The 16,987-nt window shown below is 39.7% G+C and overlaps 3 protein-coding genes across 11 annotated transcripts in view; 1 reads left to right on the top strand and 2 right to left on the bottom strand.

Moving 5' to 3' along the window:
* The window catches only part of dab2ipb (DAB2 interacting protein b), a 791,247-nt gene that overhangs the window by 631,304 nt on the left and 142,956 nt on the right, over positions 1-16,987 (top strand). The window lies entirely within an intron of this gene.
* prkaa1 (protein kinase, AMP-activated, alpha 1 catalytic subunit) lies at positions 484-9,457 on the bottom strand. Of its 2 annotated transcripts, XM_008325781.3 has the most exons (9): positions 9,232-9,457; positions 7,904-8,045; positions 6,320-6,413; positions 5,971-6,115; positions 4,927-5,014; positions 4,620-4,844; positions 3,991-4,510; positions 3,513-3,639; positions 484-2,915 (listed from the first exon to the last, which is right to left on the bottom strand). In XM_008325781.3, exons 1-9 carry the CDS (start codon positions 9,326-9,328, stop codon positions 2,629-2,631), a joined length of 1,725 nt encoding a protein of 574 aa, XP_008324003.1. In that variant the 5' UTR covers positions 9,329-9,457; the 3' UTR covers positions 484-2,628. The 2 variants fall into 2 exon arrangements, with proteins under 2 accessions (XP_008324003.1, XP_024918347.1); XM_025062579.1 differs by lacking the exons at positions 5,971-6,115; positions 6,320-6,413; positions 7,904-8,045; positions 9,232-9,457 and adding an exon at positions 5,068-5,901 and having other exon boundaries at positions 4,927-5,031.
* aif1l (allograft inflammatory factor 1-like) overlaps positions 11,868-16,987 on the bottom strand; it is a 10,648-nt gene continuing 5,528 nt past the window's right edge. The window contains exons 4-6 of the mRNA XM_008325780.3: positions 16,372-16,413; positions 15,109-15,274; positions 11,868-13,623 (exon numbers count right to left, since the gene is read on the bottom strand). Coding sequence (XP_008324002.1) covers positions 13,536-13,623; positions 15,109-15,274; positions 16,372-16,413 — 296 coding nt within the window. The 3' untranslated portion in view covers positions 11,868-13,535. The remainder of the gene's footprint in view (positions 13,624-15,108; positions 15,275-16,371; positions 16,414-16,987) is intronic.

Genomic DNA, 16,987 nt, shown 5'->3' with positions numbered 1-16,987 from the left:
TTCGAACAAAACAGTTTAACTCCTGTCATTTTGGCCAACTTATTTTGAATGCGACATGACTAGAATATAGACATTGACATGTTTGTACATGTTTACAATATTTCTTAAAGAAATATCACCTTTTGCAAATATAGTCTATATAATTATTTTTAACGCGAAGCATTCTGGTAAAATTATGGTGTAATTTTAACAAACGTGGTAGATATAATTTTCAATAAATGTTAATAATAAATATTTTTAGCTAATATTTCGCTATTCCTCGCTACATCAGATTGTTAAATAAATTATTTTAGGGCTCAAGAGCTATTTATTGTAACACGAAACAATGATGTAATTGCATTTCAATTGCAGTTACTTTCCATCAAAGTTTTGCATTTCTGAATTTGTTCACAAATTCCATTTACCATAGATGAGATCTATTTGTGTTACATATTACACTATTTTCTGTGAAATTTTCATGAATCATACAGAAACATTTCAGCATAACTGTGTGCAATTAAGCAGTTTATTAGGCAGATGTGTATACAAATGACTTCAACACTGTCCATTCAGGTTTACACTGGTGCTTTTGGTGGGTCCCTTTACATGTCAGAAAAATAGAAATTTCCTTTAAAGCTGTTCAAGCAGACGGCCGGACAAAATTCAACTTTTTACAGTACTTTCAGGAACTACTAGATGGGTTTTTGAAAGGTTTTACTGCAACACACATTCGTCCTTGCCACAAAATTCATTATCTGACTTCCCTCTGTTTTACTATACCCGTCACTTGCCACTGCTATATTATAAAGATCTTGTCCAAAGGTTTGTGACATAAAGGTCCACATTAACTTCACTCAAAACTCTGCCATTGACAAGGAAGGATAAGGTTTTCTTGATAAATCTCTGAAGAGTTTTATGCAAATGAAAAAAGCTTTTTTAAAGCTGTGCAGAGTGAAACAAGTAACTTGTTTAGCCACCCTTTATGCCTGACTATTAAATGAAAATCTTAATTTAAATTTTATGAAAAATACAATTTCTGGAGACAAAATTTGGAAATTAAGTTTGGTTTGTATTCCCCCTTTTTTAAAAAGCAGTTACGGACATTAACAGCACTTTGAGAACTAGTGTTTTTGTTTCTTTAAGAAAAAACAAAGAGTAATGTTAAACTGCAACATATGTGCAGATCAAACATTTAGAAACACCAAACCAGCCAAACGGACACCACATTCAAGACCAAGGACAGAAAAAAAGAAAAAAAGGGTAAACACCTCACACTTGGAGACTGTGGCTATCAGGTTTGGAAAAGCCTTTTTAATCAAATGAAATAGTCAGGTGGTGTTTGTTGACTTAGTCAAATGGTAAACTATTAACAAAGAAAGTAAGAGATTACAAGTCTGTTTTAGGTTTAAACATATGTGAACCTTCTAACTAATGTCTGCCATTAGAGGAATGTGTGTTTTTTGTTCATAAAAGAAAAATGAAAGTCAATGACTGCTTCTGTACTTAATGCAGTTCTTGCTACGAATTTTGTTTTCTATTTAAGCCAATGTACTTGTGGGTTGGCATTAATGACTTAGACAAGCAAAGGCATTTCACTCGGTAATCATTGTCACAACCTGTTAATTAAAAAATACATCAAAAACATCAACATTGTAAAATGAAAGTGGAAGTGATATTTCTAGAGTCTGACTGTCATGGCAAAATATTTTTTAAATCATACAAGCAGGATATAATTTCTGTTGTTCAGAGAAACAATCATGTATCTGAGTGATTGAAAAACAAACCTGCAATATTGATTTTAAAAAAAGACAGTAAAAAAAGGCAAATATATATTTATATATAAACCATCCAGCAACAGATCTTATTGCAAAAAAAATTAACTTGCAACAGAACTAACCCTCTTTCCACTTAAGCACTGATAAATATATTCAATTCTTTATACATAAAAATGTCGGGGACAGACAATGGTCAAACTAATTTTTTTTTTCCTTTTTTACATCCAGGACGACACTGTGACAATTTAGCATCTGACGGCTCAGATTCTCAAACAAATCTGACGAGGCGTTCTTTTATCCCTGACGATACAAAAACACAGGGGTCATTGCACTTAATAGACAAATGAATGACAGGTTTAACAGACATTGGCTTTAGCCAGTGCAGCCCCTGATATATCCCACCACTCTTCTGATCCGTACTGATTGAATTATATAAAAAAAAGAGCAGCAGGAAAAAAAAGAAACTTGTGCAAAAGAGCTTCCTGCATCAGCAACAGCTTGTGTTGTTCTCTGTACTGAAATACTCACTGGTTACAGTACAGAAAATTCAGTGTAATCACATACATGTTGGTGGGATGTGGGCATTGGCTGTTAAAGTAATCATTAAAAAAAAATTGTAAAAAAAACGCCTTCTAAGAGTTGCTCTGTCCTAGCTGTGACTTAGCTTGTCATGTATCTCTTCCAATAGCCCCCCCCTTACATCACGTCAGCTCTGTATACATCCCTCTGTTGTAGGGAGCACTGACCTGCATCAGTGCCACAGAACAATCACTTCATCCTCAGTCGGGATGAACTGAGCCATGAGTTGGTTGCATGCTTATTGCTATAAAGACACTCAGAGAGGATAAAAGGCTAGCGATTGTTTTTTTGCAAGTTATCGTGCAAGTAGTTTAATAAGGTTTGCGCACATCTCAAAGAACTCGATGGTGTGGCTCCCCGGGCGAGGGACAGTGCCGTTGTCTCCCCCGCCAGTAGAGTCGATGGAGGAAGTCAATGATGAGGCTAAGGAGCCTTCTGCTGCCTTGGGGGGAAGAGTGCTGCTGCCAGACATGGGTGAAGCATCACCACCATCAGCGTCACCCTTAACAGTTGTGCGGTAGTTTCCCACGGAGCCCGAGCGGAGAGGTGTGGCCGTTCCAAATTTTACTTCCAACATATCATCTGAATGAAGTGAGCAAAAAAGTTTTTAAATGTGTACTTTATCCAAAATCATTGTCAACAACTGTGATAGTTACTTAAGTGATTTCATTGTAAAACATTTTTTGTAGAGTAACTAAAATTGTCAAACTAGTGCTGATTAATTGATGAAAATTAATCAGATAAAATGACATGAGTGTTCGATTTCTGTGGTTTTTGGTCTAGCGTGTTCTCCCTACACCACACAGATTTTGTTTGTACTTCTACAGGGACCGACTTTACCGTCAACCTGAATTGAGAACCTTTGACCTCCACACTTTATGACGCATTCCTGACCCACATGACAACACCCTTATCTTATATTACCCTTTGATGCACCGCTGGGCACTGACACAGCCTGTGTAAAAAGCATCGGACCTTAAAAGTCAAGTCAATCATTTATGAGGTCTCAAATGACACACTGTGCAACGGGACAGAATCCAGTTGATAAAACCCAGACACAAAAAGCTGAAATAAAGGGACGTTATGGTTTTGTCATCAGGGTCGACAGGTAATAAATAAATTACTAATTACTAAATAAAATAACTTTTTTTAATGTACCACGAAATAAGAAAGTCTTACCATCTATGCTACGGAAGTCTAGGAGGTAGGTTCTACTGTCCACTTGATAAAGTTGGAGGCTCATTTTGGTTTGCATCCCAGTTATAGGATTCTTCCTTCGCACACGTAAATAATATGGATTCACCACCTGGAAGAAAAATGAAGGAGGAGGGAATTTAATATACAAATATTAAATTAAGTCATCACCATAACATCAATTCAGGCAGGATAAACAGAAGTGTCACCTGTAGTTTTTTATAAATTGTGATCATAAACTCAAGTCCAACCTTTGATTTTACATAAAGTTAAGCTGGAAAAGATTAGTAAACAATACGATGAAATACAAGTAGGAATGGTAAATCATTAACCTGTAGAGACTTCTTTTTAAGTTTGAGAATTTAACCCATAATGTCTGCGTGTCATTTCTTTGTACTTCAGATGTTATGAAATGAAATGTCAGCAGAGGAATACATCAACTCATATGTATGTCTTGGCTTACCTTCCACTCGTAGTCAAGCTGTTTCATGGCACGGCACACCTCTGACATGATATCATTGGGTCTACTCTGACTGCGAATTCCCAGGTGCCACTTTGCCCGCCTGACACCCTGGTGTTTGGACTTCTGGGGGTTTAATTCATCCAGAGTGTGCCGAGGCCTGGGCGGTGTTTCCGCCACAAGGAATGGTACGCGCTCAGGGTGGGGCTTGATAAAACCAGCTACGGCTGCACCGGACGAAGTCAGGTGCTGGTCGTCCAGGAAAGAGTCCGGAGGGCTGGATGCCAGGTAGAAGTCCTTGGCTTCACTCATAATGCGTCGATTGTCAATAATGAGGTGATAGGCGACGGCCAGCGGATCCTGATGGTTGCGACTGTAGATGCAGCTCAGCACCTCCTCTTCAGTGCACTCAAACTTCTCACAGACCTCCTTCAACGCCTCGTCATCGATCATGTTGTTGCTGTAAGAAGGGTCCTCGGGGAACAAGTACTTAGGCAGGTCCTGTTTGAACCACTCATCCTCTCTGTGGGGGGGGGGGGGCGAGATTACGAAGTCACACTCAGAATACAGCATTGAGCCAACCAACAATCTAATGTTTGGCTCTGTCTGACTTTTTTAAACGAACAGCTCACCTGATTTCTTTAATGGTGGCTCGTTTCATGGGGTCCACCTGTAGCATGTGTTTGAGGAGGCTAATTACTGAAGGATTAAGATACTGCGGTGTGAAAAAAATCCCATCACAGATCTTCTTAAACAGTGTTGGCACATGGTCGTCATCAAACGGAAGTGTTCCACACAACAAGGCGTAGAGAATGACACCACTGCTCCAAATGTCCACCTCTGGTCCAGCATATAACCTGGAGAGGACAGAAAAAAAAGATTTTACTTCTTGTCTATAAATACGGGGACATTGTCAACAGACAACAGAAAAATCATTACCTTCCTGAGATGACCTCAGGAGCAGCATAATTTGGAGAACCGCAGCTTGTTCGCAGGAACTCTCCATCTGACATCATGTTAGATAAACCTGCAAACATTTTAAACCTTTATAACAGACTTTATAACGCAAACATTTTAAACCTTTATAACAGACGTGTATTCTACAGACTCAAACTACAGGTTAAAAAAACTTTCACTAATATTTTGACAAAAGTGCACTACATTTTTATACCTGGTCTATCATCCAAATATAAACCTGCACTGGACTAAAATAACAACAACCATGTGTTCCACCTCACTCTGCATAGATCACAGCGTTAAGCAGTTGCTACATGCTGCTACAATGATGAGAAATACATTTACTTTGTTTTGATGCTGTTTCAAAATAACATACACTTTATAATATAATCTCCACCTTTTATTTGTTCTGGCAGTCGGAATCTGATCATTGTCACTTAATGAGAAGCATCATTTTTTTATAAGCACCAAAATTAGGTCATTGAGAGAATAATCAAACAATACATTTCATCCTACAAATACAAAAACCTTCAATTAAAAACTCAGCATTTTTAATTAAAAACAGTGTGTGAGTATTCCTGGGAAAATTTTCTAGGTTGAAAGAAAATGCTTATGTGGTGATGGAGGCTCTGCATTAGGTAAATCCAGTGGTTCCCAAAATGTTTCTGCAGCACCCAACTTTTTGTAGATTGGTTCCAAACTGTATAGGACTCTATTTAAAATCCTGTAATTAAGAAAACATGCTATTCTCATGAAAATAAAATGAAATTACATATCAGTAAAGTGTAATTTATTTACCCACTGCGCCTCCCTGTGACTGCTCTGTGCCCCAGTGGGTTAATCATCTTGAGGTTTGGCCACTAAAGATACTGCCAACCTCTATTGTGAGTTACATGAGAGCTGGTGTCAGTTCCAGCTGACAGTGAGTGAGAGGCAGAAAAGCCCTCAGTGGAGACCAGCCACTGACAGTCACATAAGCATGAAACCCCTTCAAGACTACCTTCTGCAGGACAGAGACACACTCACCAAAGTCTGCGATCTTGGCATTCATGTGAGCATCAAGCAGCACATTTTCAGGCTTTAGGTCTCGGTGCACCACCATGTGCCGGTGGCAGTAGTCGACCGCCGATATAATCTGCTGGAACAGCCGACGACTCTCCTTTTCATCCAACTGTCAAAACACAAATTACGACAGAGGTGTGATTTTTTCCTTGAGACTCAGCAGCGCACAGATGACTGAGCAGCACTTGTGCTTTCGGATTTTTCCCCAGCAGTATTCACTAATGCTGGCTATAAAATACAGTTGTGCTGCCTAAAATATGGCAACAGAGAAAGAGACCAACATGTGGGATATAACTGTGACATTTTGTCTTACCTTTCCATTTTTGCAGATATAATCAAAGAGCTCTCCCCCTGAGACATATTCCATCACCATGAAGATATCTGTAGGGGTGCTAATGACCTGATACCTGCATGAAAATACAGAGTTACATTGAACAATATAAAAACCAAGAGGTTTAAGTGTAAATTGTGGTAGGAGAAAGTAATCAAGAGCAAACTAGACAAGAAATTAAATGCTTATATATTTTTAAAAAAAATCAATAATCACTATCAATCAACAGTATAACATGCTTAGAAAGGAGGTGAAAGAAAACCTTTAGAGGTAGAGGTTCACCATAGGATGCTTTTGTGCTTTTTGTGCTTATCTATCCAACCCATGAACAGTCATACCACAAAGATGAACTTCTGATGAATATAAGACATTTGTTCTTATGGTTCATCGTCTTAATATTAAGCAACACAACTAAAGGTGAATGTCAACTTTAAGCAAAACTTATCTACATAAAAATGACTAAGAGCAGTTAGCGATGACAAAATGAACGCTTGGGGAAATGACTCCATCTGGGCTAACACAGCTTCTTTAGCTTCTGTCTGTCCAACACAAACAACTTTCTTTTACTCCAGGGGAAAACAATAAAGGCTCTGGTTCAGTTTACAGAAAAAGCATTTCCAGAGCTCAGGTTTCAGCAGGTGAGACAGATTCTGACAAAGTGATCGTGTGCTACTACTTCCTATGATCTGAATGAAGCAACATGTCTGGACAAGAGACCATTCAGAGTAAACACAGAACTTTTGTCGATATAGGTTTTTCCTCAGACCAGGAATTGCGACTGTGCTCCCACTCACAGTCAAAGTGTTTACAACTTCCTCCCAGCAGAAGAAAAACAAAGCAGACAAAAAAGACAATTGAACTGTTTATTTGGTGAACACTGGCACCAACATTCTCAGAAGAAGGTTTCTCTGCAATTTTCCGGCAGTATTTTTAGACATAAACACGTCAATTTTACGTTATCAGATGGTGTGTGTGTGTGTGTGTGTGTGTGTGTGTGTTACAGGCCGGTATGGGTCAGCTAACACTGTGTAGAGCACTGCCTGCATCATAACAGTGACACTGGAGGAAATGAGCCAGTAATCAGCGAATATTTTGAGTTGAAAACCTTGGTATTGTTTTATCACATTATGAGAACGATACAATGATAATACATTAAAATAAATATGAATTTTTAAGAAAATGGATCCATAATAACTCTAGATTTATTCTAGATGGATCCATAATAACTCTAGATTTATTATAGTGGGCTATATATTTTATATATAGCCCAGTGATTCTTTCTGACTCATGGTCATCACAACTCTGTCAATACAAGACAGACAATGAGAGCACTACAGACAAAGCACTCTAGTATATTGGAGGCTCAAAGGTAAAAAAACCAAACAAGCACTCATACAGAATCACCAGAGGAATATCAAAGTGAAGACTGGCTCTGACTGATATTGTTTGAGATGGATGTACTGACAAACAACACCATTAGAAGCCTTGAGATAACACTGGGTGTGTGGCTTTAATGGAGCGCTGGAGGATTACGGTGCAGCTCGACGAGTGTAATCTAGGACTTACAGTTTAATTATGTGAGGATGCCTGAAGAGCTTGAGGTTCTGAATCTCCCTGCGGATCTTTCCCACCACATCCAAACTGCGGATCTTTTGCCGGTTCAGGATCTTCACTGCCACTTGGTGCTTGGTCAGCTCATGTTGGCCCACTTCAGAATAAAAGCACATCAGAACACACATGTTAGATCCATGATTAGTCAAGACTTGAATGAGTGAATAAAAGGATAAAGGGATTATAAATAAAATAATAATAAAATCATCAGCGGTACTTTGCGTCGTTTCCTCCTGGGACTAAAAACTCCACCTGAGGGCAGCAAAAACAAGTTGTAGTTTCGTCTTTGTACGTTTGTTAAAAAAAAAAAAAGAAAACTCTATGTAAACTAAAGCTAACTAAAATCATGTTAATTTTCAATTGTCTTTAATTCGCACCGAGTTACTTTGCAAACGAGTACTTATTTCCTAATCCTTGTTTTAGGCAACATCCAATTATTATTTACGGTCAATAATCGCAGATGAAATAATCACATCATGATGGAACTATGGCAGGTATGCTAACATACGCCAAACACAAACAGCGCAGAAATACAACGACATTTAATAACGTAACACCCTGAGTGCTTACTCACTGACACTGGGGTCTTATCGACTGATAAGTGAACTTAGTTGAATAGTTGCCTAATCATGGCACAATAAGGCACTAGAGAGAAACAAGGCTTGTACATCTTAGTGTTGGCAGTGTAAACAAACTTCAGGAAAGATACAGGACCTGCATTCCACCAAGGCTGTCGACTAACCTACCCAGGCTGACAACAGTGGGCGGTGATTCGACTGGGTTTGATTAAATGCCTTACAAGGCACCAAAAAAACAACAACGCCGTTTTATAATAACCGTAAATACAATAATGAAGAAGACGCGGTCGATACACTTATGCAAACCGGAGGCACAGAGCATCTGCAATTCGAAATTACAACACCAATTTCACAACTGGTATATTTGTTTTACTTCCCGGTGTCTGTCATGACAAGCGACTTGTGGCTCTGGGGCTAGCGCTCAACACTATTCACGCTAACTGACTTAATGTTTGCGAAATCATAACGCACGACATACAACTTGTGCAACAAAAGCTGTCGCAGAGAACTGCAACAAAGTAATAAAATAGCCGTGTTGGTGAAAGAACAACTTAAGGAGACGTGATGGAACAACAAGTGTACTACATTCCTGGCGCTGCGACAAGTTAGCTCTAATGGAAGGCTAATTTAGCAGCTAGGCTATCAGCTCCAACTGCTTTCAGATTTTTATCGGGAGGGGGAAAACAGCGACACGGTTGGACATACCTTTGACCTTTCCAAAAGTCCCAACTCCGAGCGTGTCTCCGAGAATGTAATGTCCAATTTTAACTCTGCCTTCGTGTTTGGTTTTTTCCGTCGCCATCTTCCCGCACCGGCCTTGCAGCGGGCTTGAACGAGCTGCGGGGAAAGATGGACTGAACTCGGTTCTGCGAGTGCGTCTGTACTCGGGCGCCTCAGATCACTGTTGCGGCCAGTGGGAGGCGCCCTGTTCAAGTGTGATTTGTCCAATGCGCAGACGACGTAGTATGTTGCCTTCATGTGCCGTCTGTCGATTCCTAAATAAGGCTCGGGGTATTCAACGTGTCATCAAATAAAATGTGAACTGAAGCCAGGGTGTATAAATACAGAGCATACGAGGTGAGAATTTGACATATATTTATGCATACGTGCATGTAAAAATCAATCTTACACTCTTGTCCGAGATTAAAACGACTACCTCACCTGTTGACTCTACAGGGCAACATTCATTTGTTAGCTATGAGGATGATGGTGTGATTAGAATTAGATTTTGATGAAAAATTATTATTAAATTATTATCTCGAGTTTGACAGTAGAAAATGTAAAGAGGGACGTTAACTTTGCTCCTGTTTTCTCTAATCTTAATCTGGTTTCACTGTTAACATTTAATTACATCAAAAAGAAAACAGCGCCTGTTGTTGTGGCCTCAGTGATGACCATGAACACAGAACAGCACTAGCCTCACTGTAATCTCTTGACTAGAAAGTGTTTCCAAACTCCTCGTGAATATCAATGAGCTGGTCAGGGTGTGATGGGGATAACCATCCTGTGAATGGGCTGGGATTGAACCTCATGTGCAACTCAATGACGACCTCACAGCACGTCCTTGACAATTTTCTGCAGTCCAAAAGCATAATCCAAAGTACAGCCTGAACAAACACACTCTTTGCCAATGCAGTGAGTGATGGTGATAGAAAGAAAGGCCTGCTAAACAGTTGCCATGACTCCTTACAGACATCTTTTTGGAATTAACAGTTTGTCCTTGAGGGTCAGTCAGTGCGTTTGCTGTATATTGGTTTCTCTTTTCTAAATTCTCAAATTTTTTCCACCACATTTTATAACATCAATAACATGCTAATAAGAACAGGAATAAAAAATCATAAAAAATCTAATAATAAATAGATAAATAGATAATAAATCTATTTAATTTCGGTTTATTGAGGGTTTATTGAATGAGTGCTGGACAATAAAGTTCTTTCTGTAAACTACGTTCTTCCGCTTCTTCCTGGGAAGACACGATCCAAGCCAGACACTAACAGAAAGCGTATCATCATTGACATCTTGTGGTTGAATGTGAGTATTGCAGATTGAAGCTTTGTTGTTTGTTCGGATTTCAATAAAGCAGAACAACCACCTTTTGTTATAAGCAACTTATCTCATACGCTTTACTTTAAATCAATCATCCCTACAAAAACTTTGTATGTGTCATGACTTTGAATGTACACTAGATGGGAGTGTTTGCACGAGAAAGATAGTGACTCGCTGCAGTATTCTTTTCTCTGCCAGCCCATGGTTGAGCTTTAAGAATAGGTTTCAGCTCCCTGTGAGTCACCACAATTCATCGTGATAAATCAAAAGAGAGTCACGGACTAAAAGACTATACTTGACTTTAACCACACTGACTTAAAACAAACAAAGAAGAAGAAGAAAAAACCGTGAATAATGAGAAGGTCAAGTCAGAGGGATTGCTGAGCAAAGCCTGAGAGTGGCAACACTTCACCAGACCTATGTTTTCAGCAAACCTTTGGAGAAGGGCCACTCAATTATTTGGCTTGGGCCAGTGTTTCAATCCAAGAAATTCAGCTGCGCTGCACATTTTTCTTAGCTAATAAAAAAGGAAGTGACTGTAAAATGTGGAGCAAAAATATGAATAAATTGGAAAATGTATTTATTATTTCCCTTACCTCAACGCACGCACTGCAAATAAAGACGATGGTTAAAAGCCTGGAGTTTGTTTGTCGTTGATAAATGACAGTTCTGCTTCAGTGGGATATGCTGCTGTGTAGTAAACTGCAGATACACACATGCTGCAGTGTAGGTTACATTCCTGGTCTGCCCTACTATAGAAATGTCTTTTGACATTTATGAATTTATTTTTATTCTCAAATGAAAGTCATGTCTAGACCGTCGTTTTTAAATAGAAAACTCTGGTGTTAGAGCTAGTTTCAGAAAAACATTTTCAATTTATACTACAAAGAATAATTAATTGAAAAAATATTTTTATCATTACTGATATTTCATCAGTGTTTAATATTTAAAATCATCTACTAGACATTACTAGCCGTGACCCCAAACCACCCTCCTGGTGGTTTATTACACCACATCACTGTCTAAATCAAGTCATGTACAAACTCATGCTGTTTGACATGAACACAATAACAAAGTTGAGACTTTTATGAGCAGATATTTACTATTTTCATGAAAAAAATATATTGCTTAACAGTATGTAAGCTTATAGCTGCACATACGTACGTTACACGTTAAAAATGGAAGGGAAACACACATCTGGTAGTTACAACCGTACTGTCTCACACACCTCCATATGTGAAAGAACTGACAGAGGATCATGCAGAAGGAACGGCTCCACATAAAAACCAGCTCCGAATGGCAAACCGGACTGCATGATTTATTATGGGAAAAAAAAAACCGTTTAGCTCGATTGGTACATTTAATGTATGTGAAAAGTTACAGTTTTGGGCTACAGTACATGATATTACTGCATCTAATCTCCCTGAAAGGGTTACCTTGTTTCCTTTTCTCTTTAGTGTAGAGAGAATTTCATGACAGTGATTAACAATTAACAACATAACACACTAGTGTCACAAGCGTTTTAATTACTTTGGTGTTTGCAACAACAATGTGCACCGTAACTAAAAATGCTTTCAAAGCTACCGTCGACGACAAAAAACAGAATACCTGGAAACAAAGTGTGTGTTAAAACCGACAGAGACAGTAAATTCACAGTAAAGAGAGCGACTTGCAAGAGAGTTTACACTGGAGAGACGAAACAGTGAGGCACAAATCACAGAATTCACAAGACACAGATGAAGTGAGTTCACCACAACGTGATGGCTGGCTGACAATAAACATGGGTAAAAAATATGACTTCATGACATAAGGAATGAGTAGCAGTGCAGTATGTACAACATCAAGATCAGATCAATAAGATACACGATGTGGAAACAACGAAAAAGACATTAAAAGCTTTGGGAAATCTGAAAAAAAAAAAAAAATCCACTCATTCAGAATGTGTTGGAAGACCAGACAAAGCAGAAAACATTGGTTCAAATCAAATTTAAATTGTTACTGGTTTGGTGAAATGATGAAGATTAGAAGACTGTGTGAAGTGAACGCCCGTGTGCACGTCTTGAGGCTCTGCAGTATCTGCATGTTGAGGCACTTGGAAAGAACATGATTGTACTGCATGTAGGAAATTATGTACATTTGTTCTGCTTGTGTTTGTGTGTGTGTGTGTCACACTCCTTCCAAATTCCAAAAGGACTGGTGCTTAACCCTAACAGATAGATAAGTAAGTCGACTTTGCCTTTTTTTTTCAAGCCACGCATACCAAACTGCAACGTTCCACAGTCAACACAACGTCCAATTCTCTTACAAACTAGTAATTAACTCTTGAACATGCAGAAAAATGTCAAAATGAGTCACGAGAGCTTCGTTAATCTATTCACTTATGTCCGGATAAGCATTTTATGGCATTTTATGGCCAATAACTACTGACCTAGAGGAAATCGACTGGGTCTGTAATCTCCGGATCGTCCTCTAAAGCCAGAAGCCGACCAAGGTTAGCCTGACAGGAATTCACGCACAACCACAGAGGACAGTGCAAAAATGTGTTGGAAGAACCACTTCTTTTCCCTGTGTCCTTTTCTTGCATTGTTGGGGGAAAAAAAAACCATGTTCCAAAAAAAATAAGAGGGAGAGAAAAACTGACATCTAGAGGATTCTACATCTTCCCTTAAATTCTTTAAACAATAACACACTAGAAAATGTCACTTATGGAGAAGGTTACGGTTACACTCATCAATGTTGAATGTTCACTTAGTAAAAAAAGGGGATGGTTTTTCACAGTCAAACATCATCTAGTGAGTCATGGTCTCGTTCTATCAACACCTTCTGTCACACAGCGCATAGTCACAAGGTAACCATCCTCAACCACTGGTCCCGTACTAACACAACACGAAAACTATTCAACTCCAGACGACCGCTGACGGTCCCTCAGCTCCACCAGCGGTCCTGTGGGCTGACGACTACACTTAAGGCAGACTAGCAATGTCCCGCTTTGGAGGAGGTCCTGCTGGTTTACAGGGGGAGCTGTTGGCCTTGTCTTCAAACATCAAGACTCTGTGGAAGACAGGGAAACATAATTAAACAACAATAATTACAATAATTAAACAACAATTAAAAACATAATATTGTACTACATTATTATTTTATTTAAAGATGCATGCTGTGGGATCTTATTAACTATTACCTGATAATGTGGTCAGTTTAATTGGCCTAATAACTCCTGCCCTAGAGCAGAGCCTGCAGCATATGAGCTAAAAACAGCTAACGGCTAACACATCATGTCTTCAACAGTCTGAATGTTTTTACTTTGTGATGGACGACAAAACTGTTGGCATTTGTAATGTATATACACATATATATACATATATGTTTCTATCTCTCTATATGTATATATATTTCTATTTATATATAAGACATTTATTTTTATTTATTTATGTATATACTGTATACATATATACTCTATATATCTCTGTACAGTATACATATATACACATACAAATATATACATACATATATACACCTACATATACATGTTTATATGCATGAATACATACTTCTAGTGCATATTGTATTAAGTACTTTATCACAGAAACCAAGACTTCAAATCAAACTGATTCCATTAGTACAGAGTTATTAACAGGACATTACAGGGATTTTATCCCCCTCCCCCCCCTCCTCCCCCCACTCTCAGAGAGTGAAGGACCTGACAGCAGCTACTCAGGGCAGATGCCTGTCTTTAATTTCCTTTTTTGGAAAACTCAGCAAAGCTCCACTAAGCTCATAAGGAGCACCAATCCTGACAAAGTGGCCACTCAGCAACTGAAACTGACAACTGCTCTGTAGCTCAGGGACAGACTTCTTTTTTTTTCTTCTCTTTGTTAGTGAAGTAGAACACAACCAAGTGGTCACGTCGGGCAAGCAGAGAAAGAGGCTTTTTATAAATAGAAGAAGTTGGATAATGGATCGCACTTTTGAGAAACGGTGGCAGGATCAGGCTTAAAAGTTATGAATTTTCTCTCTGGGCTGTTTTGTGGGATTATGAGATTTATCAACTGAAAGGGTCTAGCCGGTTTAATCCAGCAGAGCTGATATGCAGCAGCCAATGTACTTTAGCTCCTGCAGTCTGACCTCATGAGAACTGCTTTGAAAAAGGCTCGCGCTCACAACAGCAACACGCCTTCAAACGGCCTCAGACTGAAGTGACCAGTGACCGGTCCACGACGAGAACGAACGTCACGTCAGGCCTTCGTGACTCGTCACTGGTTAATCAGCCTGTAATCACTCATTTCTCCGGTGACCTCAGCTTTAACGTAAAGGTGGCTTGTGGGTAATCTTGATAAATGGGGTTGGTTGCTATGGCGATTAAACACCACTGCGTGAGGGTGGTGACATCATGGCATGATTCTGTGCAGGTACATGAAGTCACCGGCTGACACAGCACTGGATTTACACACAGCTTCTCACACTCAGTCAGCAGATGGTCCAACGACGCCGCCGGCGTTACCGGAGGAAACAAAAGGCGCAAAGACGTTTACTCACAGTTTGAGAACGGCTGAACGCTTGCCCAGCATCATCTTGACAAAGTCCCTGTAGTTGATGGTGTTGCTGCTGCTGCCGCCCGTCACCTCCAGGATCATTTTCTTCAACTCCAGGTGCGTCTTGGGCACCCCCAGCTTCTCCATCATCCTCTTCAGGCCCATCATGTCTGAGACCAGGCAGAAGTGAAGTGAGCGTCAGATCCAGAACGAGTTCAGAGATCACTCTTTTACTGTACCACAGTCTAAATATTAACCGCCCCACAAAGGAAGGCAGTATTTAACCCATCACCAGAGTGAGGAGTGCACTGCAGCTGGCAGTGTGTGTGTGTGTGTGTGTGTGGACAGTGCCAGACTCAAACCTGCGACCTCAAATCACTCTACATAAGGAGACTTTTTGGAGTTTGGAGGAAAACTTGTGAAAGTCGTTCAAGATGTTTACTGAAAATCTTTCAGTAAACATCTTATGAAAAACTCTTTCAATGAAAAGAGAATTAAAAAAAAAAAAGCTAAATTTTGTGTGAGTGGTTTGAGCCAGGGATGGTACAACTGATACAAAAAAAAAAAAAAGCTAACTTTTGTGTCAGTGGTTTGAGCCAGGGATGGTTCGATACGAGAATTACAAAAAAGAAAGAATCTGCCGATACCTATATCAATCCGATACCTTCTTTTCTCTTCCAGCATAACAGGCTGCTGTTCCCAAGACAATAGTCTCCCTGTTTACAGCATGTGGTGTAAATTTAAGTTGAGCGTTTGGTTTTAGGTATTGGATCAGACGGGTTATACTTTTTTTATTACCAACAAAAAAATTCCAATATTTCCAAATCGATCCTGAAATTTTGACCAATATCGGACCAATCAGAGCCATCCCTGGGTTGGTCCATATGTCGTTGCATACAAACAGCTTTTCACAGTTCAAAATGGCATCTACAGAACAATGGCACTGCTAAAACCACACCCACTCTGCAGGACTGGAGTCAAAATTTTAAATTGAGGTTAAAAACATTCGACTGGTTTAGTGAGGACCTGCTCACAGACGTCAGGTCCTCCGTCTGACTGCCACTGTTTGCCTCACATCTGCTCTGACACTGGTCTCACCTTACATCCAGGACAGACACGACACATGAACCCTGTGCTCACACTGCCCAGACAATACACACTCAGTATTAATTACCCTTCCCACAAGTCAACACTGCACATGGGGCAACTAACAGTTGCTGTTGCTGTTGTTGTTGGTGGTGGTGGTTTACTGCTGGTCTTTACTCACCAATCTCTCCTTGATCATTCAGGTCGAACTCAGCATATTTATCTGCAAAGCAAACACACACGCAGGAGATTTTTAAGTGACCTTGTAATTCACTGTCACCACACACACACTCACACCACACTCACACTCCACATTGGGAGTAACATTTGCACAAACATCTCTTCACTGTTGGCTCCATGTCAGCAGGTTATTGACTCAGTGCTGACAGCTGCACCGACTGAAGACGCAGACACATGATGGTGACAGGTGTGTTCTGACTGGGACTGTGTGACTGTGGAGAGGTGGAGGAGAGCAGCTGAGTGGGGCTGACAGGAGGGAGACCAGACGGACGAAAAGTGAGAGGGGCAAGAAGTTAAAGGAGAATGAAAGTTCAAACACGGGATCAGGAAGGAAAACAAAGTTGAAAACCGCTGAGTACAGATGGATTTCTTCCCCCTTTTTCAGCTGGATTTTAACTGTGTGGCACCAGGGGAAAACAAACTCAGGCTTAGTTAATACATTTGATTTTAAGAACCAACACTGGCGAAAAACAAACGAACAAATGAGCTGATTACAAGTATGACACAAAGTGTCATTTGTTGTTGTTGTTTTAAACAAAATCTGGTGTATGGTATCA

The sequence above is a fragment of the Cynoglossus semilaevis genome, chromosome 14 (genome assembly GCF_000523025.1).
Source record: "Cynoglossus semilaevis isolate Cse_v1.0 chromosome 14, Cse_v1.0, whole genome shotgun sequence".
Taxonomy (NCBI): Eukaryota; Metazoa; Chordata; class Actinopteri; order Pleuronectiformes; family Cynoglossidae; genus Cynoglossus; species Cynoglossus semilaevis.
This window is presented reverse-complemented; position numbering and strand designations above follow the sequence as displayed.

Bases quoted from the DNA above. Each gene is read 5' to 3' on its own strand.
- prkaa1 (XM_008325781.3), bottom strand. From the start codon at position 9,328: ATGGCGACGGAAAAAACCAAACACGAAGGCAGAGTTAAAATTGGACAT. The intron at 5,015-5,970 runs GTGAGTGTGTCT...AAATGTTTGCAG, and splicing joins TGCCAAGATCGCAGACTTTG to GTTTATCTAACATGATGTCA. The intron at 4,845-4,926 runs GTAATGATTTTT...TGTCCTCTCCAG, and splicing joins CCTGAGGTCATCTCAGGAAG to GTTATATGCTGGACCAGAGG.